At 38.8% G+C, this 14,267-nt stretch overlaps 2 protein-coding genes across 4 annotated transcripts in view; one reads left to right on the top strand and one right to left on the bottom strand.

The window, feature by feature from the left end:
- Positions 1–128: 128 nt before the first annotated feature.
- On the top strand, positions 129–6,328 carry redic1 (regulator of DNA class I crossover intermediates 1). 3 transcript variants are annotated; one of them, XM_008401176.1, is made up of 15 exons: positions 129–268; positions 353–392; positions 499–649; positions 1,292–1,421; positions 1,495–1,546; positions 1,644–1,737; positions 1,849–1,958; positions 2,106–2,233; positions 2,330–2,496; positions 2,571–2,643; positions 2,718–2,751; positions 2,957–2,984; positions 3,095–3,189; positions 4,285–4,906; positions 6,029–6,328. In XM_008401176.1, exons 1-15 carry the CDS (start codon positions 246–248, stop codon positions 6,193–6,195), a joined length of 1,914 nt encoding a protein of 637 aa, XP_008399398.1. In that variant the 5' UTR covers positions 129–245; the 3' UTR covers positions 6,196–6,328. The 3 variants fall into 3 exon arrangements, with proteins under 3 accessions (XP_008399398.1, XP_008399399.1, XP_008399400.1); XM_008401177.2 differs by lacking the exons at positions 2,957–2,984; positions 3,095–3,189 and having other exon boundaries at positions 141–268; XM_008401178.1 differs by lacking the exons at positions 129–268; positions 353–392; positions 499–649 and adding an exon at positions 1,076–1,181.
- Positions 6,329–8,166: 1,838 nt separating this feature from the next.
- LOC103459534 (proton myo-inositol cotransporter-like) overlaps positions 8,167–14,267 on the bottom strand; it is a 77,211-nt gene continuing 71,110 nt past the window's right edge. The window contains exons 7-10 of the mRNA XM_008401175.2: positions 12,684–12,809; positions 12,440–12,558; positions 10,630–10,782; positions 8,167–9,472 (exon numbers count right to left, since the gene is read on the bottom strand). Coding sequence (XP_008399397.1) covers positions 9,246–9,472; positions 10,630–10,782; positions 12,440–12,558; positions 12,684–12,809 — 625 coding nt within the window. The 3' untranslated portion in view covers positions 8,167–9,245. The remainder of the gene's footprint in view (positions 9,473–10,629; positions 10,783–12,439; positions 12,559–12,683; positions 12,810–14,267) is intronic.

Below are 14,267 nucleotides of genomic sequence, written 5' to 3'. Positions count from 1 at the left end.
AACAATTTAAACCTAAATACTGGCTAATGGTGCCAAAACGAATAAAAAGTTAAAATAAGTCCCTATTTTTAAACCACAGGCGGTAGAAGAAGATTCCTGTGCAGCGCGTGCAATACTGCCTCCACTTTCTCAGATTTAGGTGCCGTTAGCAAGCTTACTAGCAAAGTAAGTTTCAGTTTCAGATTAATACTAAATATTAATACTTAGTTATAATATTGAAAACTACTTACTTACAACCAATAAAAATGAATTGGGTTGGAGGCTCCAGGTAAGAGTCGAGAGGGAAAAAAAAAATCCCCTCGTAGAATAACGTTGAGCTAACGAAACAACGGTTGTTCTGCTAACATTTTAGGAACCGGTTAGTGATGAAGAATGACACAAAAAAGCAAAGGGTGAGTCTGCTACTTTAAATTTCTGTGGGTTTACGTAGTTGCGGCTAATGTCGACGAGCCCATGGCCCGTGTAAAGTTTTGTCGTCTTTTATTTTGTTTGTCAAAGGAGTTTTTTGCAAAGAGAAAACTGCAGCAAAAACTAAAGACGCTGGGCGCGACTCCACCCGTCTCCTCAGCTGGGGACAAATGCTCCGGGAGCAAGGACCTTTTGACCTTGTTTGTTGTCAACCAGATAGCTTCCAAAAAAACAAATCAAGGTAAAGAGCCAGGTTATCACTGTCAAAATACAGTCAATGTTAAAAAAATGCAACACATTAAATATTTGGTTCTTTATCAAGAAATGCACATATCTTAAATTATTTTAAGATATCCATGGAAAGCAAAGTAATTTAATTGCAAGAGCAATTATATAACTGTTTTGCTACTTAAATTATCAATAGAAAATGTGTACTATAACTGAAGAAAAAGTTTTGACACCCTAGCCAAGCTAGTGTTTGCCTCTTTAGCTAAAACACAGGTGATCAAACTCCTGGAGGGCCACTGCCCTGCAACCTTTAGATGTGCCTCAGCTGCACCACACCTGAATAGAATAATTAGGTCATTAGCAGGCCTCTACACAAGAAGGAGGTAATTAAGCCATTTCATTCCAGTGTTTTGTACCTGTGGCACATCTAAAAACTGCAGGACAGCGGCATTTGAGGACTGGAGTTTGACACCCCTGATAAACAACATCGGTCAAATGAATTATAGGTCACTGTTGTTACAGGGCCCAGTATGACCAAGTCCACTGTAGGTATTTTGTGAATTCGAAAGGTCTAAAATTTTACGCAACTGTATTTCTATATTCTTTAGAACTGGAAACATTTCTAAATGAAATAAATGTGTGTTTGTTTTTTAAGAACCTCCAAAAGTTGCAGTCTTTGGCAGGTCTAAAGCATCCAAGCCTTGGAGAAACAAGCCCTTGGTGCTCCCAATGAGCCCGTGCTCTCCATCAAACCTCAGCCTTGCTGATAGCCCAACTCAGCTCAGGTGAAATCCACACCAAATAGCTAAATACAGAACAAACCATTCTACTTATTGCATCTTTTTCAATGGTGTCTAGTGTTCAAGAAATCAGAAAACTAAAGAATTCACAAAGGATCGCGTATGGACGGGTTAGTCATTCCTTTTTGTACATCTGATAAATTCTGTAATGTTTTTTTAAACAAATGTAAGTGATGAGACTCAATCAATTCACCTTCATTCTGTAAGTTATCACCAGTACCGGAGTCAGGGTTCTCGGACAACAGCGCATCTGACTACCTTCCGCACACTTCCCCTTCCACATCGTTCGCTTCAGGCCGAGGTTTGACAAAATGAAACAGCCGTAAAACACGATTAAACAATATTCCCAGTGCATTTTCACACAAGAAAGCACTTGATTGGTGTAATAACTAATTAAGGCTGGTGCCTCCAGGATTATTCCCACTGCAGACGAATGAGCAGAAACAAAGCCTGACTCTGTTGCAGCCTCTTCCCCACTATTCTCCACCACCTTGGGACACATCAGCGCTGCAGCAAGCTGGGGTAGTTATGAAAATTACACATATACAGATTTCTTTCTTGTTAAGGAAACTGAAAATGATCATTTCAACAGGCTTTGTATGTGTTTGTTGTATTACCAGTAACTCTTAAAATAGAGAAGAAGAAAAAAAACTTCTTTTTTTTTTTTAGTTTCAGCCCTTCTCCCAGCCCAGAGGTATGACCAATCCCATCTCCTGGTCTGTCAGATCCAGCCCACCCTCTTTCCAGCTTAAGACCCCCACGTCATCCCACGTCCTATTTGGAAGTCCTAAACCAGAGTCAGGAAAGAAATACAATTCGGAGATGTTCATTTTTGATATGGAGTTATACTCTTCTCTTAACCCCGCATCCCTTGACTTCATGTTTGATTACAGTAAAACCGAAGCAGGAGGTCATGGAGGACATTCCGGTCCCTTTTGTCTGGACCAACTGGAGACCAACCAGCCCACGCTGGACTTTCCAATAAGCCAATCAGAGCCTATCCATCTGTTTGAAGAGAACGTCTTCACAATGTTTAATGATAATATGCACGGAACAGAAAGTGAATACTCCTAAAAACCTCAACGTGAACATCGTAACTGCTTTACTTTAGTATTTTTTTATGTTTGATTTCAGGTGCGCTCTTTGGGAATGGATGCTCAAGGGTATATCTCAGGAAGGAATCGTCAGCGAGGCTTTCATCCCCTCAGTAAGTGTTAGTTCAAATGATACAAGCTCTGTTTTTGATAACTTTTAATGTGTGATCTTCCTTTTTGATGATAGAACTGTACCCAGTCCTCAGGCTGTTGGAATGGAGGTAAGACCTCGAAGTTTAATCATTTGTTGCCACCTAGTGTTGGAATCTGTAGCTGCAATTCTATTGTTTAACGAGCAGAAGATTTAAAAAAGTGATATTTTGATGTAGTTGAATCATGTCTTCTTCAAAAAACAATTCCTGTTATTTTACTCAGATGGGAGCATATGTAAAGGTTACAGTATCAAATATTCTGTTTCTTTCTCAGCTCTCCAACGGCACTCACAGAAATTCCAGTAAGTTTGTTAAACGTCTCCAAGTAAGCAGCTCAGTCAGTGTGTGTATGCTGAGAAGTAGAAAAAAAAAGTCCCCCTAAACTGAATAGCTGTCTGTTTAAAACCCACAGCATGTCTTGGAGAGAATGCTGGGCTTTTGAAAAGCTTTGAATATTTGCCAAGTTGCTCATGCAGAGCAGGTTACCTCAGTTCAGACTCCGATGATGTAAGTTCATTTGCATTTGTAAAACCTTGCCATTTTCCTGAATTGCTATCTGTATAGAAGCACATCAATTTGTTCCCAAAGCAACAAATAAAATAAACCAAAATGTGCTTAAATTGAGTCAGGCAGGATGGGTAGGAAGACAGATGACCATTTTTAAATATATATCCAAAGTTGGACTTAAGTCCTTGTCGTCATCTAGCTGTAGTTTATTATAGTTTGTTTTCACTACTCAACTTAAAGCTACTAGCAAATAAAACCATCCAAACCCACTTTATAGTTTGTCACATTTTAAACACAACACCACAGTTGGTATTTGTATCTATTTTAATAAGGCCACGTCCAGTTGATGAAATCTAAGATACCGGGTAGATTAACTATTTGAGGAAATAAAAAATGTAAACAATTCATATAAAGTGCTAGTTTTTGGCAGTAACCAATTAAATTGTATTCCATAGTGGAAAGGTTTGATAAACAAAATGTATAAAAAAATTGCCATGACCATTTCAGCTTTGACATACCATATATAACACACAAAAGTGCCATTGCAAACTTATTTTGGGCAAGTGCTATTCAAATGACAGTAATGATGTGACTTAATGTCATGGTTTGCTCTGCAGACACTCTGTCAGTACTGATTCAAATTCACTCCTTATTCAAAAATACTTAAACAATGTCTCCGCACATCCTTAAAAAGTCTTAATTTCCTGTATCTAAAGTTAAGGACTTAGAATGTATTACATGTATTTTATAAAAGTAAGTAGGTACTAAATATGTTAATAGCAGGTCTTAAATTTGGTCTTGGCAAGACTGTTTAATCTTGGATCTTGGATTGCAAATCTATCGCCAATTGGCTGGACGAATTTTGTACATTTCTGTGAAGAAATAGATCTTAAATTCTATTCATAATCATCTTAAAAGGATCTTAAAAAGTCTTAAATCTGAGTTGGTCAAACCTGTTTAAGGGACTCTACTGAACATCTGACATCCTTTCTTTTTAGTGAAAGAAAGGATGAACAAAGTCATAGTTAAAAGCTTTTATTTTGTAATGCATCATAAACAGCCTAATATTATCTCTGACCTTTATTTCCTCTGTAGGATGAATCTTGCTGTGAGTCATGTGGCCACGAGTCTGGTTTTTATTTGGATGAAGCCTGCTCTGACAATCTGAAATCAGCCTCACAGAGAATTACAGTCCTTTCCCAAACGAGGCCTCTCACCCCGTTAACGAGATCCAATGTGAATGTTGGAGACAGCCAGAACACGATGCCGAATGAAGCCAGCACAGATAATAAAGCCTCTGGATGCCAGCAGTCAGTGAGCTCCGTGACTCCACCGTCAACTCATAACTCCAAAGTGTGTAGATGTAAGAAAGCTGAGAGTCGAGACGCAGCGACTCAGACTGTGTGCTCCGGCACAGCTGGCACGTGTGATGTTTCGACTCAGTGCAGCTTCGATGCAAACGGCGAGACCAAAGCAAAAGCTTTGTGTCGACCGGCTGTTGACGCATCGCGACAGTTTCCAGTGAATGAGAGGGAGACTGACATGGAGACACAGGCACTCAGAGCACCATCACAAGGCTCAGCGAGTGAAGGAGCAACTCCTTGGAGCAGGAAGGAATCGAGGACGGGTTCAGGAGGCAGGATTTTCAACATTGTTCCTTCAGAGAGAATCCAACAGGGACCCATCAACCCCATGCTTGGTGTTTGGAGGCCAAAAGGTATGACTTACAACAAGGGCGTCAAACTAATTTTCATTTTGGGCCACATCAAGACCTTGAATGTCCTCAAAGGGCAGAATCTAGTGATAAGACCCTTTGACGAACTGTTAAGGTTATTACCTCATCAAAAACATACCTGGAGTGCTTGTTTGAGAAATCCTTTAATCTCCCGTGGCAACCATTCAGTTGTCCAAAACACCCTGGGTGGAACTAGCGTCGGCTTCAAGGCGTAGGTCCTCCTTAGAGCTGCATTTTCTGAGGTTCCTCCTCACACCTCCTTCACTCAGCTCCTTCAGACTAGCCAGCAGCAATTAGCAAACACCTGGTGGAACTGTGCAACTACTGAGCTCATTGTAGAAGCTCCTTCTCAGTGAAACATTGGGAAAAAGTTCCTAAAGGATTAATAGAGGAGCCATGTTGTGATGACTTCTTGAAGGTGGAGTTTCAGAAAGAGCAGGAGTTTTTAGAGAGACGGAGTCCCAATTTCAAGGTGTTAAATTACAAAGTCAATTTTCTTCTAAGTCATATTTGATATATATAAAAATTTTATAACAACTGGATGTAGTTGCTATAAAATGGCACTATAGTTGGTATAAAATATGCCTGGAAAACACACAATATGGCCCCTTTAAAATATCAACAAATGGCTGCCTCTGTATTCAAAAAGTATCTCTTAAAGTGAAATAATATTGAACATCTTTTCACATTGATGTAATTTGGCACTGTACAGACGTAAACTACTTTGGTTTGACTGATGAGATATTATTTCAGCTCATAACTGTTATTTGGTGTTTCCCTCGAGTCTAGAACAGGGATGTTCATCTTTTACAATCAAAAGAGCCATTTTAAGTATAAGTAAAACACATTCAGAGCCACAAATAATACAGGACATTTTGAAGAAGAAAAAAAAAAAAGTATAATTATAATTTTGGATAAATTGTTGCTGTTTGAGAAATGTGATACTATCCGCTACGTTTGCTCACACCCTGTGCATCTCCCGGGGACTAAGCCCCCATTTATCCTTTAAACCCAGTGACACCCCTGGTTTCAGCCGAGAACGTTTAATATGGAAGTTGTGCCAGTTAACCATAAAACCACGCTGCTCTTGTGATTCTCACACAGGAGAGGAAAATGGAGACGAGAGCGAGCAGAAAGGGCCAGACAGGGAGAACCTGGTGAAGGAGGAATCAGACGAAGGAAGAGAAGAGGTCAGGGGTCACACACTGTCGGAGGACGTGGAGATGCTTCGAGAAATAGCCGACGTTTTGCTTCTGCTTAGGCAGAAGTGAACAAAGGATGGTGGACACATAAGGAACAGTAATATATTTATTATACCTCTGTGTATAATGTTTTCTACTGTTTAGTTACAATCGTCTGTTGGTTATGTTGTTGTGTAATGAAACAAAAAGCCTTTAAGCATTACTTTAGACTCTTGAGTTTATTTCTTTCTTCATATACATTAGATTTCATGTAGATATTCATCTTTATATAATATAAACTCTAGCAAAACATTTACATCTTGAACAATTGTCAAATATACTATACAGAGATTTTTTTTTTAAACTTGTGTTTTAATTAAGATAGAAACATATAAGTAGTTCACATAAAATAAAAATAATAATAAAAAAATGGAAACATTTTACCATAAGTACACGTCACATGGCCTGTCTGCCGCAGAGGGGCGTTAACACAACTAACTGGATGTGGAGAGCGAAACATCACAGAATCTTTGACGAGATGTGCATCAGATGAGAGGTACACGATCACTTTGAATATTGTCAACACGTCTTCTGTAGTACGATATGTACAAAATTACTTTTGCGTAGTTTTAAGACAGCTTCACCAGATGAAAAATGAAAAGAATTGCATTTTCCTTACGTATGCAGCTGGATTAACTTTGAAAACCGGGCGCAGGTTTGTTTTCGTCAATGAGAAACACGCAGCACATTTCACAACGAATGAATCGGGAGTTCTGTATGTTCTTGGCCTGTTACTACAACTCACACACACACTCAGCATAATCAGTGGTGGTATTTTTAAAAAGCATACAAATATCTTTAAAGCTGACATTTATATTAACTATAATCTCTATGCCTTGGAAAAGTATTCATACCCCTTGATCGTTTTTTTCCCTCATTTTCTCAGATTACAACAAACTTAAATGTATTTTATTGGGATGTTAAGGAAGATTAATGCAAAGCAGTGCATAGTTGGGAAATAAATGAATGCAGGTATGACTTTTTAATCAATAAACTAAAAACTTTGGTGTCCAAGGTATTTCACCGCATTTACTCTTATTCCCCTAAATGAAATAATGTAGCCATGATGGGCATTTATCAGTAAAGAAGCCAAGAGACCTAATGTAACTCTGGAGGAGCTGCAGAGGTAAACTACTCAGGCTGGCGAATCTAAAAGAAAGAAAGAAGAAAGGAATAGTTGATCTTTTTGTCCTTCTTACAAGATGCTGAAGCTAACACTGAACCTACCTACTAAACATTGTGGTGGCAGCATCATTCTGTTGTTTTCTCAAAGGAAAATAGATGGATGCACATAGGAAATACTGAAAAAGAAAATGTCTTTGGGGCTACAAAAGTTCACTTTTAAAAATGAATAAAAACCTCGACATATAACCAGAGCTGCAGTGAAATGTTTTGCAATGGCCTATTTAAAGTCCAGACCTAAATTTGGTTGGAAACAAATGCATTTAAATACATAAAATCCCAATAAAAAAACATAACAAAAACTTGTGGTTGTGATGTGAGAAAATGTGGGAGAGTTGAAGGGTCATGAACGCTTGTGCAAGGCACTTTATAACCTTTCAGCAATATTTAGCCTGTGCAAGTTTTTTACAATAAAATGAGAGGTGGCACCTTTCTGCTCACATCAAACTCAGCATGACGCAAACTGTGAGGTTCAATGAGTCTAAACTGGCTGCAGGAAAGAGCGTCTGTTTTTATGCCGACAGCTGAATGAATGTCCTTAAATCACAGTTTTCGTCATACTTGGACATTTGCAGATTTCTCCACATGAGGGCGCTACTCTCCTGCTTTGTAATATTGGTTTTCCTCATAAATAGGTTGACAATACCACTTGCTTTTATACAAGTCTCCCAGTTCTAAATGCATGCTGGTGTCACTTTGACAATAAATGCAAAATGTATCTTAATAATTGATGTAGCTTGGGAGTTCATGGTTTATTTAAACTGAGATACATTTTTATGGATAAAGACATAAATTATCCTGGATCCATGTTTATTTGGGCACTGTAGCAGCATATTTACTTTATTTATGTTATTGTTACAGCTTTGTTCTTTTTTACTTCAGCGGTTTTTGCTACACAGGGACCTTGGTGAAGTCACGCAGCAACTACACATTTGTTGTTACAAAACATCGCTAAATTACATTAAAGCCAGACTGAAACCAAAGGCTCCTCTAGTTTGTACATAAGGCTATGAAGGAAGACAAAAACAACAAAACATTAGAACTTGAAGAAGCTATTTAGACATGCGGGAAATGCAACAAAAATGGGCATTAGGCACATTACACAGGCACTAATGAAAGTTTTACTTGACTCCTTCATCAGAATGTCATACATTTACAATGTGTCCTGTAAGCAGTTCCTCTGAGCAGCAGTTTATGAGGGGATTTATTGGCACATCTTCTGGCAGTAGGGTTAGACACTTGACATTGTGCTAAAAAGCTGCATTTTCTTATAGATGAGAAACTTAAAAACCTAAAATCCAAACAACCGTGAAAGCCACAGAATGAAAACTTCAGCAACTGAATGTATAATCCTTCCAGTGCTCCCAACTGGGGCTTTTGTTAGTCAAGCACTAACAGTACAAGTTTGCTCAGGTGTAACATTGTGCATGTCTGTTGATTGTTTTTCATTAGAAGGTCAAGACCATCCACAAACCTGGAGGGTGAAGGAAGGGGGGGGGGGATCTCATCTAGGGGAGCTAACATTACCGCGCGATGCTACAAGCCGAAACACTAACCTGAAACGTATCTCATACTGAAAGGCGTAACGGCACTACGGAGATACAACAAGTCACGACAACAGCTCTCAGGTCAGCTAAGGCGATGTGGATGCACAAACCTGGTATCCAAACGACACGTGTACCGCACCTTTTTTTTTTTTTTTTTTCTTTTTTAAACAGGAACAAAGCTGTACCGGAATATTCTGCATTCGGTTTGTGGGGAAACAGTCTCGCTTCCTGATCAAGGTCTGTCTGGCTCCACGGATCACAAAATGAGTGTTAATGAATATTACAGACCAGATCGCTTTTGTGTGTTACGGAGATCGCTGAAAGACCCGGAGCGGGGTCAACGACACGCTCCTAGTCCACGTCCGACGCATCGTTGTCCGACAGATGGTAATTGGAGCCTTTGACGCGGATGTACTCGACCTGCCGCCCCTCGTCTGAGTCAGAGGCACCGCATGAGCAGAGCTGGTTTTCAAACAACGCCTCGATCTCCTCCAGGCGCCGCGCTTTGGTTTCTGGCAGGCAGCCATAGATGAAGAAGAAACCCAGCAGGGCCATGCTGGAGTACAGGAAAAAAGCTCCTGGGGTAAACAAAAAGCCGGTGGTAAGAAAGTCAACGCTTCAACATTTCAGACTTTTCTTTAAAGTGTTTGTTCTATAAACGTACTTGTTCTCATTCACCATCTGGAAAGCAGTCCTACATTGTCTGTATTTTAAGCATTTTCCAGTAGACGTTTTTGTGCTTCTATTAATCTGGGACAAACTTCCAGAAAACTAAAAAGCTGCAGAAACAATGAGTTCCTTTAAATCAAGGCTAAAACCCACCTGTTTCAGAGTTGCCTTTGAATAATAATCATTGGAAAATCGATCAGTATATTTGATGTATATTTGCTTGATACTTCTGAAGATGGCATTTGACAAAATGTTGGTTAGTGTATTATATTTTCATGGGGTAAAGCACTGTATCATTTGTGGTCATTTTTTTTGTAATCCTTTAAAAATTGCTAATTTTGTCATTTTTAATCTGAAAAAGTAGGAAATTCCGACATGCAAAGGATGTGTAGGAACCTTCGTAAAAGAATCACTAGTTGTGACAGCAGATCCAAGAAGCAGTTATTACAGGATGTTAATCGCCTACACACTTCAACAGAAGATTAAAGTACAATCTGTTGAGAAAAAAAAAAAGAAGAAGAAAGTTTTACCATGCTGAAATATTGCTGTCAGACTGCCAGCGAGGATATGATGTGAAGTAACAAGTTCCTGTCAGACTTTCATTACAGCAGGGTTAATATAACACGGAGAACTACAAAACGCATCTGGTAATAGGAATTCATACATAAAATGCCAAAGGTTTAATGAGATAATCTAGCTGCTGTGATCTCCATTTCCTCCATGTCGAAGCAGATCGCCGTATTTCTTACAGCTATGGATAATTGTATGTCAAATACCACCTCTGGGTCAACATCGAGCTATTTTTTTTGTTTTTCCACCTCGGCGAATGGGTTAACAACAGGTTAAATCGATCATTTGCCCAGGAAGTCTCAATCATCACCTTTGATTGATTGGTTTTCTACCTTCACTAAAGGGCAGCCTCTGTCTGTCTGAGGAGAAACAACAAACAACCTTGCAAGGTATCAATTCTTTCCTTTTAAAATGGTTTTGACTCAAGAGGTCTAGAAGATCTTGCCTTACGTGTTAAACGGGAAATGACAGACATCAACGACATAAAAATACTGACCATAGTAGGTGAGGTACTGAGCCAAATGGAGGAAGGTGAGAGACACCAAGATGTTGAAGGTCCAGTTGACTCCAGCAGCGCAGGCGTTCCCTGTGCTCCTCGCCCATAAGGGATAGATCTCCGAGTTAATGGTCCATGGCATTGGTCCCATACCTGGTAGAGAGAAATTAACCGTCAGCCTCGATAGGTGCGCTTAGTGTTATGGAGTCAGAAAATCTTAAGTGATCTTGTACAAAGACTATCTATCACAACTATCAAGTTACTCACATGAACATTCCACTTGAGTTTTCTAAAGACCAACAAAATGCAACGGCAATCTTAATCTTTTGGATCATTTATCAAATGCTGCGATCAAGTTCTATGCAGATGACATAATGGTGTATTGTTAATACCCGGTAGTTTTTGAAGTGTTTTAATTTAATGGTTGATTTTGATGTCAGTTTAACAGCTTGATTTTACAGAGTATTCTCCAGAAAATAGCCTTGATTTGAAAGTTGTTCATCTGCAACAGCGACTGATTGAGTTTTCTAATGCTCAATAAACGCCTCGAACATGACTGACAGAACTGTCCTGTGGTCTGTGGGATAGTTTATCGAATGTTGCATTCAATCTTCATGCAAAATGATCTTTTGTTCATCTCCATCAATACTTCAAAACTTTGACTTTCCTCCAGTCTGCCTTTGATCTTGTTCAGTTGATGTTGGGTTGAAACGCAGAGTTTGTAGCAAAAAATAGTGTTCTAAAATAAACATTAAACCTGTTCAAGGGACTGAAATAAGTAAACGTGATGAAGCATGGTTTCCGCAACTTTCTGTTGCATTTTTGGATTATCGTAATCTTACAGTACTCCCCCAGGCTTGTTTATGCAGCTTTATGAACGTCTTTTTTGTTTCTCTTTTGTCACACTTGAATGTTTTTCAAATCAAACACATTTTTAATATCAAACAAATTGAACCGAGTAAATGCACAATATAGTTTTCAAATGATAAAAACTGGATTTGCCTCCCTTTTGACAAAGGGTTTTGTAGTGGCATCTTTATAGCCTACTTCATGATGTCGGTCAGGTTCTATGTAAGAAATTTTTATTTTTTATTTAATTTGATTAAAATTAGGTTAGTGGTCTAAACCATTTCAGTGCGACAAGAAGACAAAAGTAGAAGAACGCCGAAAATGAGTGAAATATTATTACTGTATGTATATTTTCGGATTTTCCAATTTGATGTGGGGTTTGTAGGTTGTTACCTTTGTGATTATTTTATTTGCTGGAACTTAAAAGAATTTGTTTCGGCCATATCTACCTTAAAAAAAAAAGAGAGAGATTTTAATCTCAATCAAACAAAATACATTTTAGTTTGATGCCTGTAAATTTAAACAGATGAAGAAATTGGAAAAAATAAAGATGGAAGCTGAAAAATATGAGTCTAACCTGATTTGTTTAAATGTATTATATAGAAAAAAAGTTTGGCATCTCAATTAATCAAAACCTAAAAGAAATGAAGTACTTGTGTCTCTTTATCCTCTCTAACCCTACTGAACTGTTTTCTAATAGACTATTAACTGCTTTATAGTGAAACAGAAACTTTTGCATTTAAAGTACTACTTAATAGACTACAGGAAATGAATTCAGATTTCAGATAACACCAAATAGTAAAAAGTAAATAAAGTCCTTAGGTAAATTTGTTAACTTTTCAGATTTAAGATTGATACAAGGACACATATACAACGAAAAAAAAAAAAAAACAGTGCATAACGGATTCTAGATGAATAATCTCCCCCAAATCTTTCTGAATAAACAGTTTCATCTTCTTACCTGGAGCAAAAGCAGCCAGGTAGAGCACCAGCCCCAACAAAACCAGCCAAGAAAATGAGGTGGGACAGTAGTTATAGGCCCAGTAGGTCTGATCTCTCATGAGGGTGGAGTTTGAACATCTGAAAGAGGGAGACACATTCCTTTTGGTTTTCTGGTCAGCAGAATGCGGGATCTGGAGGGAATGCGCCTCGCCCTGTGATCCAGTACGTCCCGCGAGCATGCCGGGACTCACGCCGTGACTCACCTGCCCCACGCCGCTCGCTCGGTGGTGGCCTTATTGACCGGCACGCAGGAGGAGGCCAGGAGAGTCGAGCCGTTCTCACGGTAACAGAAGCCGCAGCGAGGGTCCAGCATGCATGGCTCGCACATTCTGCACACCAGACAGGAGGAAATGCACACATAAGCAAAGAGATGCACCAAAGCAGGGAATGGTGCCCTGGGACTTTCTTAAAAATCTCAGTTTTGTCTTATATGAAGAGGGTCGACTCTCTTAATCTAATAAACCATAAATCGACAATTTATTGTCATTATTTGCATCCCTAATTTCCTTGTGTTACTTTCAACTATCTTTTAGCTTGTTCTAACAGTGTTTCTAGTTACCTCTTCACAAAAATTGTGTTTAATTAATATTAAACTTTGATATTCACATTTAACATATTATAAGATATTTACTCTGACACAGCAAAAAAGTAAAAACAGAAGAAACATTTAAGTGTACAAATGGCTTTTCACACTACTAAAGTAGATGAACTTCAGATGATAACAGAGAAAAGCAGGCAGTGATGGTTCTGAAACTGGTGGTTGCTGAAAGCATGTGTGGGAACACAGTGGTAAAAGCACTCATCTCTTCAAATTACTCTTGTGTTTTTGTATGTGTATGTGTGTGCGTGCGTATGCGTGTGTGTGTGTTGAGGTTAGTTTAATTACAGGGAGTTGGTTCTGGACAGTGAGTCCATTAGCCGTTGTTTTTCATCAGAATGAGTGTTTTGTTGTTTTTTTTTACCCAGGAGTTTTGTCTTCTCTCTTTGTTAGTGAGAGTAAATTGGAACATAGAGGCATCAGATCTCTGTCTCACACGAAGAAACACTGAAGCTGTGTGAGTGTGTGTGTGTGTGTGTGTGTGTGTGTGTGTGTGTGTGTGTGGTAGGGGGTGCCCTTTGTAGCTTGTGTAGACAAGCTAAGCCAACTGTAGGCATTTGGAAAAGAAAAATGAATCCCATGTGGAACGAATGTGACATTAGCAGCAATAATCAAACATTGACAAGTAACTCTCTAACTCTGGTTTATAATAATATAAAGCTCTATCAGCAATTATAGTGTTACAATAATGTGTTATGTTTTTAAAAAATAAGGAAATAAAAGTTGAAATATTAATAGTTAAACATTTATAAATGATGACACCACTATTGCCTAAACGTGGGTTAAACGGGTGAAGCACAGTTTTGCATTTCTGCCACACGCATGCGTACACACACACACACACACACACACACCTAGCCTTGTTTATATGCCCTACTGGGGACTAAAGACAAGACCATGCTTTCTGGGAACCTCCCTTTCTGAAAGTAGCACAGCTCTGCAAAAAATCAAGTAGCATGCTAGAGGGGCAGTGAACAAACATATCACTTTAAATTTGCAATAAGACTAACTAGAGTTCCAAACATGATAAGAAGGTGACTCTTGGGGACTTGTCAGGTTTTTAGTAATGGGTGGGGACATAAATACACACTAAATAGTTTTTATTACATTCTTAGTACCTGTAGCACAGTTTCCGGTTCAAAGTGCTTTGACAGCCACTATGACTCAATGCACAATGAAATCTACACTT

The sequence above is a fragment of the Poecilia reticulata genome, linkage group LG23 (assembly GCF_000633615.1).
Source record: "Poecilia reticulata strain Guanapo linkage group LG23, Guppy_female_1.0+MT, whole genome shotgun sequence".
NCBI classification, from domain to species: Eukaryota; Metazoa; Chordata; class Actinopteri; order Cyprinodontiformes; family Poeciliidae; genus Poecilia; species Poecilia reticulata.
Note: the sequence above shows the minus strand (reverse complement) of the source record. Positions and strands in the feature narration are given on the sequence as shown.

Excerpts from the sequence above, each read along its gene's own strand:
- redic1 (XM_008401176.1), top strand. The coding sequence starts at position 246 with ATGAATTGGGTTGGAGGCTCCAG. Across the intron at positions 269-352 it reads AATTGGGTTGGAGGCTCCAG|GAACCGGTTAGTGATGAAGA; the intron begins GTAAGAGTCGAG and ends CTAACATTTTAG. Across the intron at positions 2,644-2,717 it reads GCGAGGCTTTCATCCCCTCA|AACTGTACCCAGTCCTCAGG; the intron begins GTAAGTGTTAGT and ends TTTTGATGATAG.